The 21,502-nt window shown below is 46.4% G+C and overlaps 1 protein-coding gene across 2 annotated transcripts; it reads right to left on the bottom strand.

The window, feature by feature from the left end:
* Window positions 1-2,857: 2,857 nt before the first annotated feature.
* Window positions 2,858-6,894, bottom strand: LOC125509012 (FT-interacting protein 7-like). Of its 2 annotated transcripts, none has more exons than XM_048673851.1 (2): window positions 6,704-6,894; window positions 2,858-5,449 (listed from the first exon to the last, which is right to left on the bottom strand). In XM_048673851.1, the coding sequence occupies exon 2, from the start codon at window positions 5,416-5,418 to the stop codon at window positions 3,103-3,105; it is 2,316 nt and encodes a 771-aa protein (XP_048529808.1). In that variant the 5' UTR covers window positions 5,419-5,449; window positions 6,704-6,894; the 3' UTR covers window positions 2,858-3,102. The 2 variants fall into 2 exon arrangements, with proteins under 2 accessions (XP_048529808.1, XP_048529809.1); XM_048673852.1 differs by having other exon boundaries at window positions 6,709-6,894.
* Between the last annotated feature and the right edge of the window lie 14,608 nt (window positions 6,895-21,502).

Here is a 21,502-nt window from a genome sequence, read left to right as displayed (position 1 = left end):
TTTAATTGATAAAAAGTAAAGGGATGGGATTGGAGTATGCAAACGCAATTGGAGACACGGAGATTTTGGCGTGGTTCCGATAGGTGGTGCTATCGTACATCCATGTTGATGGAGACTCCAACCCACGAAGGGTAACTGTTGCGCGAGTCCACGGAGGGCTCCACCCACGAAGGGTCCACGAATAAGCAACCTTGTCTATCCCACCATGGCCATCGCCCACGAAGGACTTGCCTCACTAGGGTAGATCTTCACGAAGTAGGTGATCTCATTGCCCGTACAAACTCCTTGGTTCAACTCCACAATCTTGTCGGAGGCTCTCAAGTGACACCTAACCAATCTAGGAGACACCACTCTCCAAAAGATAATAGATTGTGTGTTGATGATGAACTCCTTGCTCTTGTGCTTCAAATGATAGTCTCCCCAACACTCAACTCTCTCTCACAGATTTGGATTTGGTGGAAAGATGATTTGAGTGGAAAGCAACTTGGGGAAGGCTAGAGATCAAGATTCTTGTGGTTGGAATGGAATATCTTGGTCTCAACACATGAGTAGGTGGTTCTTTCTTAGAAAATGTATGTTGGAAGTGTAGGCACATTCTGATGGCTCTCTCCACTAATGGAGGATGGGTGGAGGGGTATATATAGCCTCCACACAAAATCTAGCCGTTACACACAATTTACCGAACTTAGTGGGACCGAATCATAAAACTCAGTCAGACCGATTTAGTTCAAAATGTGAACGTTCGGGTTTTCGGTGGGATCGATATGATCAACTCGGTGGGACCGATGTGCTAGGGTTAGGGTAAAACCTCAACTCGGTTTGACCGATTACACAAACTCGGTGGGACCGATTTTGGTAATAAGCAAAACAGAGAGTTGGTCAAGCAAACTCGGTAGAACCGATTGCATATCTCGGTGAGACCAAAATTATTGCAATAGGTAACACAGAGTTTGCAAGCCCATCTCAGTGAGACCGAGATCCCATCGGTGAGATCGAATTGATTAGGGTTTCTGGCAGTGGCTATGTCAAATGAACTCGGTGGTGCCAGATAGATAATTTTGGTAGGGCCGAGTTTGACTTTTGGTTTGGGACATATGTGGATATGAGAAAGTAGTTGAGGGCTTTTGGAGCATATCACTAAGCATTTTGAGCAAGCAAGTCATTAAGCAACACATCATCCCCTTTTAATAGTATTGGCTTTTCTTATGGACTCAATGTGATCCTAGATCACTAAAATAGAAATGAAGAATCTTGAGCTTGAGCCAATTTTTGTCCTTAGCATCTTGAAGGGGTTCCACGTCCTCTTGTCCAAGCCACTCCACTGTTGAACTTATCTGAGATATACTAGATGAAAACATTAGTCCAACAAGAGATATGTTGACATTAATTACCAAAATCACCCAGGGAGCACTTGTGCTTTCAGAAGGCAAGCTAAAAGGTCATATTTGAGAAGGTCCCAATATATTGGAAGAAAGTGGGACCGAAAACGTCGGGCCTGGAGCTGGAGATGTTGTTCATGGAGAAAACAGTTTGGCGAAGCTTGCGTAGGGTGAAAGGGCGGATAAGGCTGGCGGCTTGGGAACTATCGAGTGAGTTGTTGGCGAGAAGTTCAGAGAGGTCAAAGCTGAAGGAGCACCAATCAGGGGTTCCCTAGAGTTGGTGGAAAAAACCATGAAGCATGGCAGCTTTCACTTAGTGGGATGAAGTAAAAGACCCATTTGGATTTGGTTCTTCCCAAGATGAACAGAGGCACATAAGTGGAAGTAGAGGGAGTGTTCATCGCCAAGGACATAATGCTTGATTTTTGCACGTTGTCGTGAGTAGGAGGCTTTTAAGTTGACAACACGGCTGAGGGAGATTTTTGCCGTTGACACCGGTAACAATGGTGAAGCCACATAGAAGCTGGGTAGTCTTTTTGGAAAAATATAAATCAATAATATAAATTTATATATCTGACCACACAACCTTAAAATTGACTACATAGGATTAAAGTTTTGGCGCCACCACTCGCGAGCATGATGTTTTTTAAGTTGACAATGGGTAAACAAAGGCCTATGCTCTTCAAGGGCGTCCAGTAAGGCAGATAGACCGAGTGAGTGCAGGCCTTATGGCTCCAACACTTTGCTTCAGCCTGAACACGTTTTAGCTTTAGGCAAAGGCGGCGCAAAAGAAGGGGGGTGGGGGGCGTGTGATCGCGCAAGCTCCAACTACGTGTAGGTTTCGCAGTGGAAAACCCCAACATAACTTTTTTTTTACGTCGCTTTAGTTGCGCTGATGTTTTATGTAAGTTAGCAAAATCAGAAAATTTTATTATTGAAAAATCTTGAAACAATTATTGCACGTAGGCACCAATCCATGTGCAAACTTACCCCTGAAAATTTTGTTTCTACAAAGGCAAGCATGTTCTGGACCCGTGTATAAAATCACATGATGAATTGCTGCAGAACATCAATCAAGAAAATAAAGCTAAAAGTCAAATGGCAGCACACATTCTTCTAAGATTTACCCTAGGTGTCGATGTCAACTACTCACTACATATATGTGTTGCTTCCACACATAATTCTAATCTTGACGCTAGTTTATTGAAATACAAGTACAGGCACTATAACTCAATCGTGAGAGCAGTTTTGTCAATGGTTAGAATCTAGACCTCAACAAAGTCTTGGGGCCTTTTTATCTGAAAAAGCAAGTTCTACAACTCAATGCTTCACATGCTAAGACGAATCTCACCACTGATTCCATTTTTGGATGCAAATCATACCACAGATATGCAACATATTTTAGGAGAATCAAGTCAAATACTACTAAACTCGACATTCAGGGCCAGGCAATCAGGGCACAGATGCAGGTAACAAGATAACACGAACACATAACAACTGAAATTCGATATGACAGCAGGAGAAAATCCATGTCGAAACAACACAGGCAAACAGGTCAACCTGGTGCCAACTCCAGAACAAATCAAAGTCTCAAGTCTAAATTAACATACAACGAAAGATAGCAATTCTTGAAGAAAAATTGTCTGCGCATTTCAGGTTCCATCCATGCAATGCCGTCGCCAATGCTGGAAAACACTCTGATGTTACCTGGCACGGGACGGTCTCACAGCAAGCTGTCCGTTTTTGCCGGTAGCCTCCTGAAGAAGTTGAGGGGAGCAGATGGAAGCCCGTGGCGGCGGAACCTGGGATGCCTCAGCACATGCAACCCAGCAATGAGCACAACCATGCGAAACGGAACCAGGTACAGAACCACAGCAGCGATCAAGCAGAAGGTCACAAAGATAGCAGTGGCCCTTGGATCCCGCCAGTTGAGCAGGGACTGCAGCCTCTCACCTTGTGTTGCCAAGTCACCAACAACTGTCTGCACCCTGCCTGCAATGCTCCTGAGTCGATCATACCTCATCCGAACGACATCATGTGCACGGGATGTAGGGAAAGTATCAAACTCCTCATCAAACTCATCAGGGTTGGAGGTCTCGGCATGTGAAAGACGAGTGTCCATGTGAGGTGGCTGCCTTGGCCTCCACCGGTAGAACCAGACCCCAATCAAGAACATATACAGGGAAACGGTCGGAAGGATCAGCTCTGGAAACGTAACCAAAATGATGAACAGGAGATGAATCAACACAGTGGTCAGCGGGTTCTTCCATTCACAAATCTTATCAAACCATTGAGCAGCTCCAACAAGGGGGGTCAACACTTTCATAATCCTGAAGAAGTTTGCCTTGCTCTTCCTCATGCTCCACATGTGAGAATCCACATCCAACATGTACTCAACAACTTCTTTCCTGAGAGGTGGCTCGGCACGGCTCAATTTCGTCGAGACCATGTGAGTAGCCTGGAGCCTCAGAACATCAAGCTGCGTGACAGACAGAGGGTAAACATAGTGCATCTTCGGCAGCAGCGGTTGAGAGTACAGCTGCATCATGTTCACCAGCGAGTAGCATGTGAAGCGCACAGCAAGCTGCACTTCACCCATCTTCTTCACACCCGTAGGAAGCAGAATGATAAGAGGGTACGAGTGCGTATAGACTCTGCCAGACTCGAGAGTGGACAGGCGGATCCGTACCTTGCCAATTCTGCTGTCCTTGTTTCCTTTGGACTTCTCCCCTTGCAAGTGGCAGTTATCGAACACACCAACTGTTATCACCGTACAAGGATCATACACGTCCCAGGTGTATTGTTCATTCCATTTTGGGCTGAAACTGTCGATGATGGTCCTTGTTCTGACCCACTTGTGCCCGTACTTCGCAACACAGTAAGAATCTGTGGTGCCATTCCCATCCTTAGTCTTCATTGCCAGTAATCCTTGAGCATTTAGGATTCCTAGCTCAAGAACCCCAATGCTAGGCTTCCACAGCTGTTTCTCGGTGGCCCTCAGATCGCTACTGTAATGTGCTGACTCATCCAGAACATGATACCCACCATCCAAAGAAATCCTGAGGTGAATACGACTAGAGAACTTGACATCTTTTTTCTTCTGTTCCCCATCTCCCGCTATATGCTTCTCAAGATTACACCACCGGCTGTGCACTGGCCTGTGGTCGGGCCTCCTGTCTACATTCTGCAGTGGAACACATGCTTTCCCTAATACCTCGTCCTTGTTTGGCGCAATCCGATCCTCAACGCTAAGAATCAAGTGCTCCTCAAATGGTTCAGCTGCCACAAACATCAGATCCTCATTCCACATGGGGTTAACACTCTTGCTTGCAGATATCCTTGTCCTCAAGGACTGATTCCCAAGTGTAGCTTTCACATAAACTTCTGGATAGCGGCACTTGTCACTTGGTACCAGGTCTTGTGCCTCAATAACATTTACCCTGAGATACCAAAGCTTAGGAGTTAAATACACCTTAGACCTTATGCTTGCTAGACCATCGCTAGGCACTGTCGCAGCATCAGCATGCCAAGCTTCTGGGAAAGCTTCATCTGCCTGTGAACCCATCCAGACAGCCAACATTAGCTCTCCGACCCTTCCCTCCTTCCGACCCTCAAGACGGTACCACTCTGGTGCTAAAGGACTGTCAGGTGGGACTCTCTTTGGAACTTCATTGAGGTCAAAGATGACTCGCCCAATGATATCATCCTTGTCTTTGACAGTGATCTCAATATAGGAGGACTGGATGCATTCCTTGGGAAAGGCAAAGACTTGGTTCCACTCCGGGTTAGTATTCTTCTCAAACTGACGGGTGGTGCACCTGTAATTCCCAAGCTTGATCTCTACCGATGGGTCACAGCTCCCAGACCCATCCTTGGCACGGAGGTCTTTGGCCTTGACAGCGCGCACGTAGAGATATGGCATCTGCTCCACAAGGTCGTATGTACTTGTGCGCTTGTCCCCTGCTGCCATAAAACCCCCAAGGCAGGGTGTTGTCTCTTTCAACAAGTAGTCCTCAGGCCGCGGCTGCGGTGGCTGCATCTTGCCGGTTCACAGAAGGTCAGACTTGTGCCTGCAACAAAATACATGACAATGTATTATCAAGAAGAGCTTCACGTATGATAAAAGTAACACAATCATAACAAACAGCAGTGTATGATTTTCTAATGATAAAATGCATGTCATGTGCATAATCAAATAACATCTACTGATACTTTTTCTTTTTACAATAAAAGGTGGTGGTTGTGACAGGTTGATGGATGGAGAGAGCACAAGGAGGCCTAGCAAAGGCATGACCCATTCAATGTGCCAAATGGTGTGCCCTGCTATCTTAGGAAAAACCAGAACTTGTATCCTGCTTTGGTATTCTATCCAGATTTGTGTATCTATCTGCATCTACGTGTAACAGGTAATATGGCAGTGTGTAACAGGTAATGCTACCGACATTGCAAAACAAGGAAAGTATGGCGACCAATTGCAGCCATGTGCATCCTTGTCAAGGAGAGATGAGCAGCAAACATGGTGTCCCTTTTGACCAATTCCTTCAGGTTTTCCTACTGCAGAGCAGAGGATCCCAACCCGAAACGTTTTCCTATAATAAGGGGGTACTCTAGGCATTGGTATTGTCACTGACCTAAGACAATGATCAGTCATTCACTCGTCACCGGAGTAGCCCACTAATAATAAAAACAAGACTCACTTATTATTGACTGCAATAACAAAATCACCCCTGCCCTGAGACGTGTAAAAGATCATCAGATCCCGATGATAACAGAGTAACTGCTGCTAAATCTGTTCCTCGCCTCAAATCTCGTGCCTTTGGTGTTTATGGTAAAGGAAAAACACAACAACAAAAAAGGCTACAGCGTTCATCGTTTCCTAGCAACCCAGGGACGTAAGCACCATCTCAAAAAAATAAAATAAAAACAGGGGCCGTACATAAAATTCGGAAAAATCGAAACTTTGAAGTTTCGAAACCCCTAAAATCACGCAAGCAAGAACACACCGACCAATCAACCGATGAAACCCTAGAAAATGACTGCACGGCTCCCTTAACCCCTACACGAACACACATCGCCATCCCCACGGGAGAAAAAAGTGTACCCTAAATAAACTATTAAAAAAGGACCCCAAAACCCCCACGAGAATCCTCTAAAACCCCATCCCTCCGTACGGGGGCGATTCGAAAAGGCACGATCCTCCCACCCCACGCGGAGGATCGCCGATGAGGAGGACCGGAGTGCAGGCAGTAAACAGATGGATTACAAGGTCAAGAACCACCGAGACGGCGGGAAAGGAGGCGCACGGGCCGGCCGGGCACACGGACCTCACCAGCAGACGGCGGACGAGACGGTCGGAGAAGCCTCTGGCACCCCCGCGCCACGGCCGCGTGCTCGCCGAGGAGCACGCGACGCGAGGAGCAGGAATGCCGGGGGCGGGCGGGGCGGAGTCAGGGGAGGCGAGAAACGGAAGAGGTGAGAAGTGGCGAGAGGGAGGGACGGAGGGGGGCATGGAAAGGAAGGGAAAAAGGCCCTCTTTTCTCGCCGGCTTCTTTTTTCACTTCGCAGGCGGGCGGCACGGGACGTTGGGCAGAGCCAGCGGGTGAGGCTGCCGGGTGGGGCCGGAGGTGGAACTGGCCAGTGGGCGGGCGGGTTCTCTGGTGGGTCCCACCCCGGTTCGTGCAGGCTCGGGAGAACGTTGGTGGTCTGGTCCCATTTGCGTCTGGCACCCTCTGGTTCGACTGAATTCTGCAGGTGGGCCTGCTGCAAAGGAAAGAACCCAGCACTTCGCGGCCGTGTCACGTGCACTTTTTTACCTTGACCAGGCGACTTGGGTGGGTTTACCCGCTACGTGCTTGTAGAATACCCTAGAAACGCCGGGGTGAAACGGTGAGTGAAGCTCTTCCATGTTTGCTGCAATGTATGGAAGAGACCTGCCAACTTTTCAAATAACCACAAATTTTTATATGTTTTCATGCAAAATTCTTAAGTTTTACGGTGGAATTTATCAAAAGAGCCCTCGTTTAAATGTCCTATCATCAATGGTGTCTTTTTTAGATATGTGCCAATAGCTCTATGTTTACTCGAATTTGCGGTTGGTGTCTTGTTTGGACTCGGTCAGTGATAACTGATGCCAGCCCAGAGCCGTAATGGTAGTAGTAACGGATGAGCCAGTGCATAGCTGTAAAGTCGAAGGTGACGGATGTGCCAGCCCATAGCGTATTATGGACGCCAGGACGGCAGCTGGTGGTGCACTTTTAATTGTGTACATCCCTTTGCAGATATTTTGTCATTAATCGTGTATTATTTTATATGTGTGCCAGTAGAACGGTGCATGGAGATATGCTATTGTTGAAACTTGCGGTTGGAGCCTCGTTCTTGAAATTCGATCATTAGTGACCGATGTGCCAGCCCACGATTGTGATATGGACGCGAGGACGGCAGCTGGCAGTGCGCTTTTAATTGTACACAATTCTTTACAAATATTTTGCCATTAATCGTGTATTCTTTTAGATGTGTGCCAGTAGAACGGTGCATGGGGATATGCTTTTGTTGAAACTTGCGGTTGGTGCCTCATTGTTCAAACTTGGTCATTAGTGACGGATGTGCCAGCCCATAGTTGCAATATGGACGCCGTTTTGGTATCTTGCATTGTGCTTTTAATTGTACATAATTCTTTGCAAATATTTTGCCATTAATCGTGTATTCTTTTAGATGTGTGTCGGTAGAACGATGCATGGGGATATGCTTTTGTTGAAATTTGCGGTTGGTGCCTCATTGTTCAAACTCGGTCATTAGTGACGGATGTGCCAGCCCATAGTTTCTATATGGACGCCAAAACGGTACCTAGCAGTAAGCTTTCAATTGTATATGTTAGTGGAATGGTGCATGGGGATATACTTTTGTTGAAATTTGCGATTGGTACCTCATCAATTCAAACTCAGTCGGTCATAGTGATGGAAGTGCCAGCCCACAGCCATGATATGGACATCATAAGATTGGGCGATTGGTTGGTGACGGTGTCCTGGGCTAGGGGGTCCTAGCCCAGCCGGACTACCAGCCCATTAAGGAAGGAAGGCTCCGGAGGCCTTCAAAGTGTGCCGACCGAAGACTTGGCATGTACTTCAAGCACATTTGACTAGATTCGGCATGTAAATCCTTAGATGGCAACCGACCATGTGTAACTCTAGATACCCCTGGTGCCTATATAAACCAGGAGGTGTAAGTGCATCTAGTGCCACCCCTAGTTGGTTTTGGAGTATTGACGACAAACGTGGTTGAGGGACTAATGTGTTTCTGAGAATTGTAAGATAACACAGGTAGAAGTCCCTCATTGATTCGGTTTACCTACCAGAGATGACCCCTAAAAATATATGAAGACATTGGAGACAATGGTGGTTCATGAAGACATTCACGTCGAAGATAATGACGTGTGAAGACATTCACTTGAAGAAAATGGAGTGCGAAGACATAGTTTCTTTCGTAGTTTCATTTTCTTCTTTCTTGAGTCATAGGAACCACCGAACTGTTAAGTGGGGTCCAAGTGAACAAAGTCAGAAAAGTGATGTGATGCTCAACCCAAATCCTATGCCTTTGAGTGAAGACAATGAGAGTAAATCTTATCCAGAGTTGGATGATTCAGCTTTGCTTGTAGCCCAAGTCAAGCTGCCGTGTGTGTTTGAAATCTGACCATTGGACACACATGTCGGTTCCTTAATAACCCAGGGTCATTTCAGACATATCATGTCGGGCTGCCTCCTGGCTATAAATAGCTCACCCCCTACACCATAAATTGGTGGCTGCTCAGAGTTAGTGCACGACTTTTGTCGTTTGAGAGCAACCCACCTCCGAATCCTTTGAGAGAGAAATCTTGCGAGGACAAAGCCCAAAACACCTAGAGCCAAAGATTGTTAGGTATCACTGAAGTCTTTCTGTCCGCGTGATATGAAGACTTATTACACTTGAAGATTGTGTATCTTCTAGTCGGTTAGGCGTCACGTTCTGAGGATCCAAGAGCCATTGTGGATCGTCGATGAACAAAGTCTGTGAAGGTTTGGAAGTCTACCTTAAAGATTTACCATAGTGATTGGGCGAGGACTAAGTGTCCTTAACTCAAGGGGAATAGGGTGAAGATGCAGTCTTCTGAGTTCAACCTTAGCCTCCCTAACCAGACGTACAGTTGTCACAACAACTGGAATTGGTCTACCAAGTCATTGTCTTCGTCAAGCAACGGGTTCTATCACTTCACCCTTACTTACTATTTAGCTTTGTGAAGTCATTGCTTGGTTGCCCAGTTTGACTTCACTGTGTGAAGACATTCTCTTTGATTGCATAATTGGCTTCATACTGTCTTCCTATTCTTTTTTGCAGGGTATACTGTCTTCCTATTCTGATCCACTCTACCTAGCTGCTATTTGTCTTCGTGCTTACTCGGTACTATTTCTTAGACTATGGCTTGGCTAGTGTAGTGTATCTGCCGCTGCATATTGTGTATGTTGTATTTCATTGTCTGTTTTCAAAGACATTGCCTGTCTTGAAGACTTCCATAAAAATTGCCTATTCAACCCCCCCTCTAGTCAATAACTAGCACTTCCGATTGGTATCAGAGCAAGGTGCTCCCTTGTTCTGTGTGATTCGGTTTAAACACCTAGAGTTTTAGCTATGTCGACTACAGGGATAATCAAAGTCTTCGTTGCTTGCCTAGTCTTCGATGGCACTGATTACCCCTACTAGAAGAATAAGATGCGCATGCATCTTGAAGCCATCGACAACGACCTCTGGTATGTCGTCAAGACTGACATTCCCAAAGTTGGTGAAGGTGTTACCGCTGCTGATGTCAAGAGGTTCGCACAACTGGACTCAATCACCAAGAACATCATCTGTGGTCATCTATGTCGGTGTCAAAACCGACAGATCTCGGGTAGGGGGGGGGGCAAGCTACATATCTGAGGATTGGTTGTAGCAGGGGGAGACAAGGACACGATGTTTACCCAGGTTCGGGCCCTCTTGATGGAGGTAATACCCTACTTCCTGCTAGATTGATCTTGACGTTATGGGGATTACAAGAGTTGATCTACCTCGAGATCATATTGGCTAAACCCTAGAAGTCTAACCTATGATTGTTCTCTCAGCCTCTATGGACTAAAACCCTCCGGCTTATATACATGTCGGAGCGGGCCTAGTATTTGTACAAAGATGACTTGAGGAGGAAGGAATCATTACATCCGGACATCTAACTTGCCTTTCTACATATATGGGAGCTCAACCGGACACGAGGGATGACCTTCTGCTTTTATCTTCATAGCCCATCAGTCCGGCCCACCTTCAATAGTCCGGACCCCTGAGGACCCCCAAATCCAGGACTCCCTCAGTAGCCCCCGAACTTGCCTTTAATGACGAGGTTGTATCCGGCTTCATGTCTTCGGTCTTGCAAGGCAGGTTCTTCTTCAAAACAATGACAGTTCGGCTCTGACTTTGATACCCCGTCTTGATGATTCCTTCCCTCCGTCGCCTCGGCTTCCACGCATCAGACGAATGCGAACAGTCCATGTATTTTTTACAAATAAACCCTCGGCCATGCGAGGAGGGCGTCTATTTAAAGAGATTGGATCTCAGATGCCATTCCACACCATGCAGAAACCCTTAGAGCCAGCCATGAAAAATTCTCCAAACATGGCAAGCGCCCCCGGCTCCTCCTCACGCCCCCACGACCCTCAAGCGGGCGATTGGGAAAGCTGCTCAGTATCTCATGCCCATCTTAATAGACTTCGGACGGAGGGATATCTCCCTCCTGCGAATCTAGTCTCCGTTCAGGCTGGATTAACTTCGATCGACAGCGAAGCCTTGGCGGAAAACTTCCCCAACCCCACTGAAGAGGAGCGGGTGTGCTTCGCTTCCTTCCTCCTAAGAGGTGTAGGATTTCCAATCCATCCTTTCCTCAGAGGTATCCTGGAGTTTTATGGGCTCCAACTGCACAATCTCACGCCAGGCTCTGTCCCGCACATTGCGGGTTTTCTTTGCTCTTTGCGAGCTATTCTTAGGCTGTGAGGATCATTTCGAGCTACGGAGGAAATTCTTTTGCCTCATCCCTCGCTCTCGAAAGGGATCCATATTCAAGGTAGGCGGCGCCGAAGTGTGGCGCATAGCAGGGACAGGCTACCTGTCCGGCACTCCCGAGAAGGGACCTGAAGAGTGGCCCTCGGAGTGGTTTTATATCGAAGACGTTGCTCTTCTGGACCCAGTTCGGCGTGGTCTTCCCTAATTCTCCAGCGCTCCATTGAAGAAACGCTTCAACTAGCGCCCATGAAGCCCCAAAGAAGAAGATAACGCGGAGATTAAGAGGTTGGTCAGCAAGATCAGAGTGCTTGCCCATTCCAAACTTTCAATAATGAAGTAATGACCATCGCGATAAAGCAGTGCGTTCAGCCACTCTAGTCCAGAGGGTTTCCCATGTGGCATTACAACGGGCAAGATGATGCATCCCGTTGCCTACGCGAAGGTCCGGATACCCCAGCCGACTTGGCTGCCATCTTAGCTGATCTTTATAAGGGGGAGAAAGAGGAATTTGTCCATTTGAAATGTCGGGAAGGTTTTTCCATGTATAACCCCATTGACTGGGTAAGTTTTTTTTCCAATTGCTAGGTTTATCCAACCTCTTTATTGAGATATGCTAATCGAAATATATTCGGCTGTTTACAATAGGAATGGAGGAAGGTGATCGAGGGGGTTTATTGCCCTGCCCCGCAGCTAGAGGATCATATTCGCGATAAAGATCTCAGATTTGAAGAGGATTCGGATATATTCATAGAACTCACTGACGGGGTTTTCTATCAGGCGAGCCACGATGGTACAAAAGTGGTTATTGTAGTCGATTATCCCGGCCTTCTTCCCTCCTCCAATGTAAGTACCCAGGAGACATCTTCCCAAAGAGAGCCTTCCTTTCGCGCCTCACCCACCGCACTATCTCATGCTCAAAAGGGGCGGCGCTCGGCCCGCCGTGCTGCATCAAGGGCATCCTGTAAAAGGACGACGCCTACGCAGGGCGAGTCTTTGAAGCGGAAGGAAGCGGGGGGCACTGTCGAGCCCCTTCCTTCATTGAAGAGGTATGGTTTTCAATATATGCCCGGTAGTAAGGCCGGGTTGTCACATTTTCCCTTTGTCTTATTCCAGAAGGAGTTTACACCGAATTGCGTCCGGAGACCCTGCTGGCCAAACACCAACCAATCCGGGCCTGGGCCCACAAACAAGGACAAGAGCCAATACGGGCGTAACACCAGATTATCCTCCACAAGAGGATTCGGATAATGTATTGGTCACCAATTCGGAAGTAGAGAGCGCGATGAATCATCGGCGGCGAAAAGAGGCTATGCGCGACCCAGTATTTACTGAGGAGACGCTTAACACCCTCAGCTCTGTGGATGCATATATCCGAGCTGCTCGGGACGGGCTTGCCGGGGCCACTCACCTGCTTTCAAAAGATATGCGGGTAACGATCTGTGTAAATTTAATAAGCATATGCAAATAGCCCCCGAGACTTGAAGCAGTTGGCCCAACTGATTTAAGGATCATTATGACCGTAGGTTCTCAAGGAAAAGAATGACGTGTTATCCAAGGAGCTTGAAGCGAACCACATCAAGCTGAATGCCGTCACCACCGAGCTAGAAGACCTAAAGAAATCCAAAAAGGGATCTAATGGTAAGGACAAAAAAGTGTCCATAAAATATGATTTTTTTCCATCAATGATGTTGAAGCATACATTGATTTATTTTTAGTGGCGGAATCGGTAGATCAACTGGAGGAGAAGCTAAAAGGTTCTCAGGAGGACAAAAAATATGCTGAAGGGCAGGAAGCAGCGGCTCAACGTGTATTAACATAGACCATTGAGCAAAAGAACAAACTGCTGGATGAAAATGTCAAGCAAGCCGAAGAGATAAAGGATTTAAGGGCCCAACTGTTGGATGATGTGAAGGAGAATAGAAAATTAAAAGGCGGCATATTCAGTATGACCTTTAACCTTGCTGTCATATTATCCAATAATTTAGAGCTTTACAATGTTGTTCCTGCAGGTTTGCTAACTGGGCGGCCCGAAGGAGAAGTATCCTGATTTCAAGGCGACATGCTACGAAAACTCTCCAAAGTGCATGAGCAAGTTCGGAAAGCCATGAATAACATGGCTAAAGCCTTATGGCCATCCTCCAAAAATTATGGAGGATCTGGCGAACTTATTCAAAGGAGCTCTGGTCTCTTTGAACTATGGAAGGTGTCAGCATGCCGAGAAGGTGCACGAGAGGCCTGGGCCATGGTGAAAACGCGCTATACCAGGCTTAATCCGAATCATATGGCCCGAGTTGGTCCTCGGGGACCAGACCAGACGGAAAAGAAATTCCTGTAAGCTTGGTGTATGACCAAGTAATGATAGCCGCAAAGTTTTTGCAAGAAGACTGTAGTTTAGACAGTCTTATACATGGCATAGATAAAGAATAGGCGTTTGATTATATGTAACAATGTACTTTATCATCAAACTTATCTCCGACCGAACTTTGTAAAAAAAATCGTGGCAGGCCTTGATACGTCCATTTTGCATCATGCTTTCATATCAATATTTATTGCATTATGGGTTGTTATTACACATTATGTCACAATACTTATGCCTTTTCTCTCTTATTTTACAAGGTTTACATGAAGAGGGAGAATGCCAGGAGCTGGAATTCTGGGCTGGAAAAGGAGCAAATATTAGAGACCTATTCTGCACAACTCCAGAAGTCCTGAAACTCCACGAAAGTCAGTTTTAGAATATATTAAAAATATTGGGCAAAGAAAGCAGCAGAGGGGGGCCACCCACTATCCACGAGGGTGGAGGGCGCGCCCTACCCCCTGGGCGCGCCCCCTGCCTCGTGGGCCACCTGGAAGCCCCCCGATGCCCATCTTCTGGTATAAGGTATCTTTTGCCCTGGAAAAAATCAGAAGGAAGCTTTCGGGATGAAGCGCCGCCGTCTCGAGGCGGAACCTTGGCGGAACCAATCTAGGGCTCCGGCGGAGCTGTTCTGCCGGGGAAACATCCCTCCGGAGGGGGAAATCATCACTATCGTCATCACCATCGATCCTCTCATCAGGAGGGGATCAATCTCCATCAACATCTTCACCAGCACCATCTCCTCTCAAACCCTAGTTCATCTCTTGTATCCAATCTTTGTCTCAAAACCTCAGATTGGTACCTGTGGGTTGCTAGTAGTGTTGATTACTCCTTGTAGTTGATGCTAGTTGGTTTATTCGGTGGAAGATTATATGTTCAGATCCTTTATGCACATTAATATCTCTCTGATTATGAACATGAATATGATTTGTGAGTAGTTACGTTTGTTCCTGAGGACATGGGAGAAGTCTTGTTATAAGTAGTCATGTGAATTTGGTATTCGTTCGATATTTTGATGAGATGTATGTTGTCTTTCCTCTAGTGGTGTTATGTGAACGTCGACTACATGAAACTTCACCATTGTTTGGGCCTAGGGGAAGGCATTGGGAAGTAATAAGTAGATGATGGGTTTCTAGAGTAACAGAACCTTAAACCCTAGTTTATGTGTTCCTTCGTAAGGGTTGATTTGGATCCATATGTTTCATCCTATGGTTAGGTTTACCTTAATTCTTCTTTCATAGTTGCGGATGCTTGCGAGGGTGGTTAATAATAAGTGGGATGCTTGTCCAAGGAAGGGCAGTACCCAAGCACCGGTCCACCCACATATCAAATTATTAAAGTAACGAACGTGAATCATATGAGCATGATGAAAACTAGCTTGACGATAATTCCCATGTGTCCTCGAGAGCGCTTTCCTTTATATAAGAGTTTGTCCAGGCTTGTCCTTTGCTACAAAAAAGATTGGGCCACCTTACTGCACCTTGTTTACTTTTGTTACTTGTTACCCGTTACGAATTACGTTATCACAAAACTATCTATTACCGATAATTTCAGTGCTTGCAGAGAATACCTTACTGAAAACTGCTTGTCATTTCCTTCTGCTCCTCGTTGGGTTCGACACTCTTACTTATCGAAAGGACTACGATAGATCCCCTATACTTGTGGGTCATCAAGACTCTTTTTTGGCGCCGTTGTCGGGGAGTGAAGCGCCTTTGGTAGGTGGAATTTGGTAAGGAAAAATTTATATAGTGTGCTGAAATTTACTGTCACTTGTTACTATGGAAAATAATCCTTTGAGGGGCTTGTTTGGGGTATCTTCACCTCGACCAGTAGAGCAAAGAGTTTCTCCTCAACCCACTGAACCTACTGACAATGTTTACTTTGAAATCCCTTCGGGTATGCTAGAGAAACTGCTAGCTAATCCTTTTACAGGAGATGGAACGTTACATCCTGATATGCACCTAATCTATGTGGATGAAGTTTGTGGATTATTTAAGCTTGCAGGTATGCCCGAGGATGTTATCAAGAAGAAGGTCTTCCCTTTGTCTTTAAAGGGAAAGGCATTGACATGGTTTAGGCTATGTGATGATATTGGATCGTGGAACTACAACCGATTGAAATTGGAATTTCATCAGAAGTTTTATCCTATGCATCTGGTTCATCGTGATCGTAATTATATATATATAATTTTTGTCCTCGTGAAGGAGAAAGTATCTCTCAAGCTTGGGGGGGGGGGGCTTAAGTCAATGTTATATTCATGCCCCAATCATGAGCTCTCAAGAGAAATTATTATTCAAAAAATTTATGCTCGGCTTTCTCTCAATAATCGCTCCATGCTCGATACTTCTTGTACTGGTTCTTTCATGATGAAGACTATTGAATTCAGATGGGATTTATTGGAAAGAATTAAATGCAACTCTGAAGATTGGGAACTTGACAAAGGTAAGGAGTCAGGTATAACACCTAAGTTTGATTGTGTTAAATCTTTTATGGATACCGATGCTTTTCGTGAATTTAGCACTAAATATGGACTTGACTCTGAGATAGTAGCTTCTTTCTGTGAATAGTTTGCTACTCATGTTGATCTCCCTAAGGAGAAGTGGTTTAAATATCATCCTCCCATTGAAGTAAAAGTAGTCAAACATATTAAAGTTGAAGAAAAGACTATCACTTATAATGTTGACCCTATTGTTCCTACCGCTTATATTGAGAAACCACCTTTCCCTGTTAGAATAAAGGATCATGCTAAAGCTTCAACTGTGGTTCGTAAGAGTAATGCTAGAACACCTACATCCTCTAAGAAAATTAAAGTTGAACCTAGTATTGCTATGGTTAAGGATCTCTTGGTCGATAATATTGATGGGCATGCTATTTACTTCTGTGATGAAGCTGCTAGAATTGCTAGACCCGATACTAAAAATAAACATAGACCTATTGTTGGTGTGCCTGTTGTTTCTGTTAAAATAGGAGATCACTTTTATCATGGCTTATGTGATATGGGTGCTAGTGTCAGTGCAATACCTTATACTTTATATAAAGAAATTATGCATGATATTGCACCTGCTGAGATAGAAGATATTGATGTTACTATTAAGCTTGCCAATAGAGATACTATTTCACTAGTTGGGATTGCTAGAGATGTTAAAGTCTTGTGTGGGAAAATTAAATATCCTACTGATTTTCTTGTTCTTGCTTCCCCACAAGATGACTTTTGCCCCATTATATTTGGTAGACCCTTCTTGAATACTGTTAATGCTAAGATAGACTGCGAAAAGGATATTGTTACTGTTGGTTTAGGGGATATGTCTCATGATTTTAATTTTGCTAAATTTCATAGGAAACCCCATGATAAAGAATTGCTTAGTAAAGATGAAATTATTGGTCTTGCTTCTATTGTCGTGCCTTCTAATGATCCTTTAGAACAATATTTGCTAGACCATGAAAATGATATGTTTATGAATGAAAGAAGGGAAATAGATGAAGTATTCTTTAAACAGGGACCTATTTTGAAACACAACTTGCCTGTTGAAATTATAGGGGATCCTCCTCCACCCAAGGGTGATCCTGTGTTTGAGCTTACACCATTACCTGATACTCTTAAATATGCTTATCTTGATGAAAAGTAGATATATCCTATTATTATTAGTGCTAACCTTTCAGAGCAGGAAGAAGAGAAATTATTGAAAACTTTGAAGAAGCACCGTGCTGCTATTGGATATACTCTTGATGATATTACGGGCATTAGTCCCATTCTATGCCAGCACAAAATAAAATTGGAGAAAGATGCCTGAGGGAGTCCTGGATTAGGGGGTCTCCGGACAGCCGGACTATCTCCATTGGCCGGACTGTTAGACTATGAAGATACAAGATTGAAGACTTTGTCTCGTGTCCGGGTGGGACTCTACTTGGCGTGGAAGGCAAGCTAGGCAATACGGATATGGATATCTCCTCCTTTGTAACCGACCTTGTGTAACCCTAACCCTCTCCGGTGTCTATATAAACCGAAGGGTTTTAGTCCGTAGGACAACAACCATAACATACAATCATACCATAGGCTAGCTTCTAGGGTTTAGCCTCTCTGATCTCATGGTAGATCTACTCTTGTACTACCCATATCATCAATATTAATCAAGCAGGACGTAGGGTTTTACCTCCGTCAAGAGGGCCCGAACCTGGGTAAAACATCGTGTCCCCTGCCTCCGGTTACCATCCGGCCTAGACGCACAGTTCGAGACCCCCTACCCGAGATCTGCCGGTTTTGACACCGACATTGGTGCTTTCATTGAGAGTTCCTCTGTGTCGTCACCGTTAGGCTTGATGGCTCCTACTATCATCGACAGCGATGCGGTCCAGGGTGAGACTTTTCTCCCCGGACAGATCTTCGTATTCGGCGGCTTTGCACTGCGGGCTAATTCGCTTGGCCATCTGGAGCAGATTGAAAGCTACGCCCCTGGCCACCAGGCCAGATTTGGAAGTTTGAACTACACGGCCGACATCCGCGGAGACTTGATCTTCGATGGATTCGAGCCATAGCCGGGCGCGCCGCACTGTCGCGACGGGTATGACCTAGCTCTGCCGCCGAACAGTACCCCAGAGGCTGCGCCCGCAACAGCTCCGACCCTTAGCTCGGAGCCAACTGCGCCAGTCGAGGATGGGTGGTTAGACACCGCCTTAGGGGCTGCAGTCTCAACGACGATCGAGCCGAACACCAGCCTAACCCTCTGCGCAGCCCATGACTCCAAGGTGCTGGACTCTTTTCCGGACTCCGAACCATCCGCGCCCCTGCCAATCGAATCCGATTGGGCGCCGATCATGGAATTCACCGCCGCGGATATCTTTCAGCACTCGCCCTTCGGCGACATTCTGAATTCACTAAGGTCTCTCTCTTTGTCCGGAGAGCCCTGGCCGGATTATGGCCAACAAGATTGGGATGTGGACGATGAAGAAATTCGACGCCCACCCACCACCCACTTAATAGCCACTGTCGATGACTCAGCCGACATGCTTGACTTCGACTCCAAAGACATCGACGGTATGGACGACGATGCGGGAGGCGAAGAGGAACCACCGCCCACAGAGCGCTGGATGACCACCTCATCATATGACGTACACAAGGGGGAGGATACACCAAGCGAAGACGAGGATGAGCCTCTCAAGCAAGACACTGGGGAACAAAAGAAATTTCCACCAGAAGTCAAACAGTAAACGTGTTATACGTGATCAAGGGAAGAAACAAAACGGCACTCCCAGAAAAATATGCCCAAGGGACTATCACCGCCGAGTCCTGCCACTGGTCGTCTCAACCGATCAATTTCGACCATCGAGATTACTCAGCAAGTATCCGGTGTGCAAGATGGGCTGCCCTGGTATTAGACCCAATAATTGACGGATACCACTTCACACGAGTCCTGATGGACGGTGGCAGCAGTCTAAACCTGATATACCAGGATACAATCCGCGAAATGGGGATAGACCCAACAAAAATTTGCCAAAGCAATACTACCTTTAAAGGAGTAACACCAGGCCCAGGGGCTCATTGCATGGGCTCCCTGCTACTAAAGGTCATATTCGGCTTCCCCGATAACTTTCGTAGCGAACATTTAACCTTCCACATCGCTCCGTTCCAAAGTGGCTATCAAGCACTACTCGGACGCGAAGCTTTCGTTCGCTTTAATGCAATACCGCACTACACTTCCCTCACACTCAAGATGCCCGGCCCACGTGGCATCATTACAGTGAACGGAAGTATTAAGCGATCTTTGCGTGCCGAAGAGAGTGCGGCTGCCTTGGTAGCCGCACATTAAAAACGGCCTGACCAACTAAAGCATTTAACAGGTCGTCAAGACCTCGGACACGGTTAGACGAGTCCGGCGCAGCTATACGTAATTCATACCGGATCAATGGTCACACCCCTATTACAAATACAAGGGGCTCAACGTGTGCAGACAAGTGGCAATTTTTACTCATCTTGAATTATACATGGTTTCTTTAAAAACTATCTTTTTGCACGACAACTTTTTCACCTAAGTTCCTCTCTTTTACAGATGATCATCGTGCTACACCCGTCCATGATACGGCACAACGGAGACACAGACGCAGACATGCAGCAGGGACCCGCTCCAAGGATTCTTTTTAGATTAGGACCCTTCGTAAACCTTTTTTACTGTCTCTTGTTGATACACATCCACCGAATTCTCAGCACAGTTGAGAAGGATGCTGACGTCTTGGCATGTGGCCACGTCAGAATAATGCACGTACCTGGACACAAGGGGCTTCTTACAAAGGGCACTATTTAGGCCCGGTTTATACCATAAAGACCGAATACCTTAGGGAGTGTTCGGCGTCGCGAGTTTGGCCTTATATGCATCAGCTCCGAATCATTGTCTTTGGTCAAATGTTGGGTTTTCCCGGCTCCTGTGTTTTGGTGCCTTACGTTCCGCTTTATCGGCTAAGGTAGCACTAGGAGAACTACTGCGATTGTGCCCTGGTTCATCCGGACGAGCACCTCAGTAGAGAAAGCCGAAAACTAACTGTCATGATATAGCGTGAGACTGGTCAACCACTCGATGACCTATCGGAATGTTAGAATTCCTCTGCCTTAATGAAGGGCCGTTTTCCAGTCAGGCATGTACACATCCCGCGATCGGGAAAGTGCAGAGCCACCAGGGGCTATCTAGTAGCCCCACTGTCAAACTCCTATGGCAAAGTGAAAGTGTTAAAGCATTATAGTCCGGTTGCCTCGTTCGCTATGCTATCACCTCCTTAATAGGACCAAGACATTGGGTTAAGTGTGAACATGCATTTTTCGCGAGCACCTCCGCATTATATGCGTGGGGGTTGAAGCCGACGGCTGCAATCTTTCAGGTTATACACATGTATACATAAACGGCCGCACAGGAGGCATCATACTACTTTCAGGCAAAAGTATAAACATGGCCTTATAAAACTTCATAAAAGCATTATGTTTACAATGAGAATACATATCACTCAAACATAATATTCTTCGAGCACTGGGCCTCTATCAAACGAGCACCCTCGAGAACCTCCTCGAAATAGTGCTCGGCAGCCACTCGGCCTATGGCCGAACCCTGCGCCGCAACAGTGGTAGCGTCCATCTCCGCCCAGTATGCTTTAACACGGGCAAGGGCCACCCGCGAGCCTTCTATGCACGCCGACCTCTTCATCGCATTAATGCGCGGCACCGCACCAAGGAACTGCTGCACTAAGCTGAAATAGTTGTTCGGCTTTGGCTTTTCCGGCCATAGCTGATCCACAACAGACCTCATGGCGAGTCCGGACAACCTATTCAGTTCGGCCCATTCGGCTAGGTGGTCAGTCAATGAAAGCGGACGCTCTGGACCGTTGAATTGCGACCAGAACAGCTTGTCCACTTCGCGATCTATCTGACCTTGGAAGTACTTGGCAGCATCGGCAGCACTCGCCGCCAAATCCATATATGCATCTGCCGAACTCCACAGCCGATCCAGAGGGGCATACCGTGGATCTCCGAACTTCCTCCGTAACATGAAGGGTTCCCCAGCCACAATATCCCCGGCTTCCCGCAGCTCCTCCTTCTTCGCTCTCATAGCAGAAAGGGTGTCTTTGTCCGCCATCGTGGCCTTCTCAAGGTCCGTTGCCTTCGCTCGGTTTTCTTTTTCAAGGACCCGGCAACGGTCGACAGTGTCTTTTAATTCTACGGCCATCTTGGCCATCC

This window comes from Triticum urartu, chromosome 5, assembly GCF_003073215.2.
Source record: "Triticum urartu cultivar G1812 chromosome 5, Tu2.1, whole genome shotgun sequence".
Classification (NCBI taxonomy): Eukaryota; Viridiplantae; Streptophyta; class Magnoliopsida; order Poales; family Poaceae; genus Triticum; species Triticum urartu.
Note: the sequence above shows the minus strand (reverse complement) of the source record. Positions and strands in the feature narration are given on the sequence as shown.